At 34.9% G+C, this 5,959-nt stretch overlaps 2 protein-coding genes across 2 annotated transcripts in view; both read left to right on the top strand.

Moving 5' to 3' along the window:
- Positions 1–738: 738 nt before the first annotated feature.
- LOAG_11913 (hypothetical protein) lies at positions 739–3,441 on the top strand (the record flags this gene model as incomplete). Its single annotated transcript, XM_020448441.1, has 6 exons — positions 739–834; positions 1,267–1,370; positions 2,127–2,236; positions 2,528–2,713; positions 3,020–3,116; positions 3,299–3,441. The coding sequence occupies exons 1-6, from the start codon at positions 746–748 to the stop codon at positions 3,439–3,441; spliced, it is 729 nt and encodes a 242-aa protein (XP_020301416.1). The 5' UTR covers positions 739–745.
- A 1,691-nt stretch (positions 3,442–5,132) lies between these two features.
- The window catches only part of LOAG_16747 (hypothetical protein), a gene marked incomplete at both ends in the record, with an annotated part of 19,557 nt that continues 18,730 nt past the window's right edge, over positions 5,133–5,959 (top strand). Inside the window, 2 exons of the mRNA XM_020449401.1 lie at positions 5,133–5,212; positions 5,377–5,488. Of these exons, the coding sequence (XP_020307093.1) occupies positions 5,133–5,212; positions 5,377–5,488 (192 nt within the window). The remainder of the gene's footprint in view (positions 5,213–5,376; positions 5,489–5,959) is intronic.

The raw sequence follows: 5,959 nt of genomic DNA, 5'->3' as shown, positions 1-5,959 counted from the left end.
TGTGTGTGTGTGTGTGTGTGTGTGTGTGTGTGTGTGTGTGTGTGCATGTGTGTGTGTATGTATGTGTATGTGTATGTGTCTGAGTGTGTGTATGCGTGTGTCTCTGAGTGTGTGCATGTGTGTCTGAGCGTGTGTGTATGCATATGTGTGTGTGCACATGTGTGTGAGTGTGTTTATGTATATATGAGCGAACTGAAAAGGAATGCAAAGTCGAGGAGGATCGCAGGTGAAGATGTGCTGTGAGGTAGCAGTCTAGTCAGAATTGAGAATATACTGTGTAGACTGAGCAGAAAGGAAGGGTCGATGAGACGACGAAGTAATGAGGAACAGACGTCGCACAGTGACTAAAGGTCATTGTTGCGACAAAAACGGTATTTATACCTTGCTGGTCACTCAACTTCGGGTACAGTTGCTTTTAACCGCTGGATTGGGTTGATTTATTCCATTAATCCTTCACAGTGCACTTAACTGCAGGTGGTTGTCGAATTTTGCATTGGTTGCATGCATTTCTTTTTGCGTCTGCAGTGCTCGCACATTTTTACTGTAATCTTATCCGAAGGTTTTCAGATAGCAATGAACGTAAATGGCAATGATAATGGTGTAGATGTCGATCTAACGGTGGCGCAAGGTTGCTATCTGTTGGAGGAAGCCCATAAATGTATCCTGGAAGCGATCGGCTTATTTTCTGGCCCAAAAGAGGACTCCGAGTGAGCAAATCATTGTTACCTGATTTTTGTCGTTGCGAATGACGTCACTGATCCATTCAGTCTTGCTCTGTGTTTACTTTACCCAAGTGGAATCATGTTTTTACGCCCAATTGAAATTTAGCATCGGGTATAAACTTATTTATGGAGCTTGGATGCAGTGCTTCTGGCTGTGGACATATAATTATCTAGATATTTTGCATTTCTGCATTCTTCTAAAGTGCAGATAGCTGTATCCCAAAAATCGCGGGAATTATTCAGCCTACTATTATGTAAACGACCCTTAATTATTCTCTGATCTATTTTGTTTGATTGATTATTAACACTGATTAGAGTAAGCATCATTATCCTTATTCTAATCGTTTAAGTCTCATTTCTGTTCGATCCCAGAGCTTTCCCTCATGCTTAATGTTTCATTTGAAAAGAATTCAAAATGTTTATTTCATTCTGTCACTTCCAAATACTTTTGCTTTTTTTTAACAGTTCAAATAATGTACTGGATTAACGGACAAAAATTATGTATATTGTGACCAGTTTCTCTTTCTTTTACCTTTTTTTATAGATTGGCGCTAGATAATCACACCTTCCGATTAGCTGTCCATGCACTTCGACGTGGTGTACTCGCTGTACGTGTTATTGAGTTGTTTCCAAGTGGTCTTTTTGAGGGTATTACTTATTCGTGTTTTTTTTTTTTAATCAATACAATACCGTGTTTTCATTACTATACCTCCTCAGAAATACATCAACTATTACAAATCCTTTTTTCAAAAGATTTGGTGTATTATGATCAAAATACAATTCTATCGCACTGCTACCAGATCTCAATTACCAAATTCGCTTTGTCATAAAAGATAAATCCATTGATACTTAGCTAGCTGGTAGTAGCAGTATGTTCCACTTTCATGATCTTGATATGAATATTCTTGTCTTGAAGCCTCTCAGAACCTTACTCTATAATTCTAAACATATATGAGCACTTTTTTTAAATTTACAATCCATTGTGACTTTCTGATTTCACTTCTGAAAGTTCTCCCCAATCTTTTGTTGCTTTTTAATACTTAATCCCTCGATAAATTGAGAGCTGTTCAACGTACATATGAGTTAGAGCAATTCATATAACCCATCAAACAGAAAAAGCAGTTATAGAGCATTAACAGTGATAAGTAAGCATAGTTTAAGACGAAATCATGAGAGACTTTCCGGAGACTGTCGTTGTGTTCATATCTTCTGAACTGAGAAGCGTATTGCACGAAAAGACTAGATAATTTTGATGGTCCTGACGGTATATTTTTAGGGATATAAGATTATTAAAAATTGAGTCCATCATTTGTCGTCCACTTCTATTTTGGGAATATTTATTGTGACCAGTCATTCGCATAAATTATTTTAAAAGAAATTCCACTTCATGAAAAGCTCTTTCAGAATTAGCCCGTTTGGAGCATGCAAAAGCTGAGGGGAAAATATCCTGGGAGCTCGTGCGATGTGGTGCTTGTGAATGTGAACATACGTCTGGTGATGATGGCAATTTATCGGTGATTTTTTTTTTTCTTGCTTATTCACCACTGTCTTTGTTTTTGTTGGTCCTTGTCAGCGATGACTAGCAGTTTTGTTGTTTGACTAGCAGTTTTGTGACCTGCTTGCTTTTGGAACATATGCTTTACTCTTCTGCTCAATCGTTGCGACATGCATACATTCTCAAATACCAAAGCTTTTCTTAGGTTGATTATGGATCTCCCCATTAATTCATTTTTCTTTTTTGTTTATGCGAGTGCTCAGCCTTTTGCAATTGTTATTTTGGGAAATTGCTTTCAAATTAATTTCAGGATTCTGATTCTGAGAATATAAAAACAAGACAATTAAAACGATGGACTGTGAATGTGGTTGATGGTTTGAGACGCCATTTAGTCGGTATCACGTTGATGTGTTACTCTGTTTTGCTTTTGTACTATATAGTTCACACTAAACGCGAAGCCTCTAATTTTATCCATGCATTGGATTATTGTAATGACGTAAGTTAAATTAAATTATTTCCTATATAAATCGAGTCCCCGAAACATTTTTTTTTCCACTGAAATTTGTTTACATCTTACAATCCTACAGGAGTTTAATCTGATAAGTAATTCATCCTGAACAGTTTTTTATGAAGAAACCCATCTGCATAAGGGCATTTAAAGATGCATACCATATTAAATGCACTGGATGATCTTTGAGAATTTTTGCCGTTTTGATCAGCATGTATTATAAAATTCCAAGATCAGATTGATTTTCAGAATTTGAAATTTGTAACAATGTCTTACTGTTGCTATTTTCTATAGGTTTTATCGTTCGTTCCTGGTACTGGTACCTCGTTGTTTGACAGGGAATTAGCACTTCTACATGCACGTCATCTCATGGAGAACTGCAGATTTGATGGTATAGATTTGCAGTTTCAGTGACTTTGTGGAAATATTTATTTTGTCCTGGTTGAAATTTGAAAACGAACTCTTTAAGTTATGTAGGCTGAAGTCTCTTCAACGCACTTTTTTTTTTTTCTCTTTGATTTCTCCGTTTTCTCTTCCAAAAGAACTCTCATTTAATACCAAACATTGTTATAGAGTCTGAAATCGACGAAACGGTGAAAATTTGTTTGATGTTGTTTGAAGAAGAGCGAAAACGGGAATTACGCGACTCTGGACGGACGCATTTTTTACAGATTGTTCATGCACCCTGTAAAGATAAAGTAGCATTCGGTGGATAGATTGACATTTTCTTTTCGTGTTTGTAAATTCAATTTTTGTATATCGAAGAGCTTAACAATAGTTTACCCATAGTGGGAATTAAAGAATCGATAAATGAAGCAAATAGGATAAAGATAGGACCTTTTTTTCTGCATCAACTCTAAATTGCAGAGATCAAGCAAGAATTAAAGAAAATTGAATTCATTTATTTTAAAAGTTTTGATAAGAGAGAAAGCTTTTGAAAATTTTGCTAGGTTCAGCGGATTATTTAATAACTACTGACGTTGCATTTTCCACATTTTCTCTTTTTTACTCTTTCCACTGCAATGCCTATATCCCAACAACACTGCTAAAATTTAATTAATTTTGAAATTTATTCACCAGGACTTTTTCAATTGCAATAATGGTTGTTGATTTTCAATTCGTAACGATTCCAGAGAATTTGTCCTTAACATCTAATTATTTCTCTTTTCTTAAGTACTCATCCGGAAGTTTGCAGTGTACATAGATGATTTTCGCAATGTGCCGTGTTACTTCAGAGTATCTCTGTGCGAAACCTATTTTTTTTAATTACTAAATTTATTGTGAAACTGTTCATACTTCGGGAACTTATCAAAGCGCTTTTCAAGATTCCATTGCGATTTCTTGCCGCAACAATTAAAGTTTCTTTATTCATATTGAGTCGTAAAGTACTAGACATTTATTTTGTTTAATTCATCCGTTATCAATGTTGTCGTTACTTCCTTTTCACTTCAGGTTATGGTTTCCAGTTCATTTTTGTCAAACCATCTGTGTTGTTGATCACAGCAATAGTGCATCATTTTGGAACCCATACGGATGTTACCAACACTGATCGCATTTGGAATTCAGTTTTTATTCTAAAAAATTTTGTTGGAATGGAAAACAAGTGAAAATTTAATTTAAATTTATTGAATTAGTCTATAGGTGTTATAAGTTCACTGACTCCACAAATTAGCTATGGTATCGTTTGTACGGATTCCTAAAATTCAAAATGACTTTCAAATCACTGATCTCTGTGCCCAATGTTTTTCATGTATTGATCGTTTTAGTTCGTGATTCTTGTTTAATCAATCTGGCTTTATTATTTTTTTGTTGTTGAGTTCTTGAATAAAAGTTTTCTAAAGATGTTTTGACTTTATGAACAGCATCTTAGTTTAAGAATGCCATGCCAGTCGAGTTGATTGGCATTCTTTTATACTTACAGTTGAATAGTTGGGACCTCCCAAAAAAAGAAATGTTAAACTGCCTCAAATGTAAAAGTAATGGTCATTTATTAGTAGTTCATGTGAGCAGTGAACAATAGTTATGGAAGTTCCTCACAGGCTACTTTTCGATTGCTGCTTGGTGGTTGTTGTTATTTCCGTGAAGAATTTGTTGCTATTGTTCGGCTTTTGGCTATCGGTGAGTTTGATGTGACTGATTGCAGATTAATCCCCTCCTGAAAGGATCATTTTTCTTCATGATTTTCCTGAATCTTGAAGCTGTTGTAGTGATTAGTTTGGTGTAGTGTACCACTAATTCATTTAATGTGTATTTGAATCACAGCTGAATTGATGTGACATATCCTTCAAATCGATCGTTCGTGGAATTCTGTCATCTTGTAACAATTTATAACCGTATTTGAGGATTACTTAATGGCATTGATGAAAATGTAACAGACAGATTATTTGTTGATTTCTTTGATCTAGAAATGGGTCTCTATGCTGAATGGCCACTGATTGAATTCTTTCCATTAAATAGTGCTCAGTCATCTTTATCGATTTTTTCGAAGTTTGTTTTTTATTTGCAAATAATTTTCTACTTATTTCTGAGCAGTGTCATAATTTCAGCAACTTATTCTGACTTGACGGGTGCGCAGTTGATATTTCAGAAAAATTTAGTAATCTGTTGAGTTTCAAAATGTTAAAGTCAGTGTAATTGTTTTTATTTTGCAGAAAGACAGGTGATAGTGTAGCGGAGTTATTGCTACACGAAATCGGAGAGGATTTAAATGGACAAATATGCCTTGAAATTGATACTGAAGAACAATTGTCATGGGTTCTACAGGTCCTTTTTCGTATTCAATTTTGAGAAATTAAACGATGTCAAAATACAAATTCGAACTGATTCTTGCGAACATAAAAAATGATAATAAAATGAATAGGCTGGACTTTATCCAAACTCCCAAGATATTAATGGATATGGATCATTATTTTCACACATGTCTATTTTGGAACAAACAAATCACTGAATTCTCATGATTTATATGTTTGTGTATTCAGTCAAAAAACGATTAGTGCGATATGACGTTTAAATCAGTTTACTCGAAGAGACATTTTATGAGCATAAACTGTTTGACGAAATCTGTGGTCCGAAAATGGTTGTCTGCATTGAATAGCCGCACATTTAATTTTTTTCTACGCGTTCAAAAATCACCACATCAACTCTTAAGTTGTAATACAGCTTGTGTAGAAGTTGTAATTTCGTCTTCTCAGTGATCAGGTCCCAAAACTTCCCACTCGAGAAATCGGACGATTT

Source organism: Loa loa (assembly GCF_000183805.2).
Source record: "Loa loa unplaced genomic scaffold supercont3.16, whole genome shotgun sequence".
Lineage (NCBI taxonomy): Eukaryota > Metazoa > Nematoda > Chromadorea > Rhabditida > Onchocercidae > Loa > Loa loa.
This window is presented reverse-complemented; position numbering and strand designations above follow the sequence as displayed.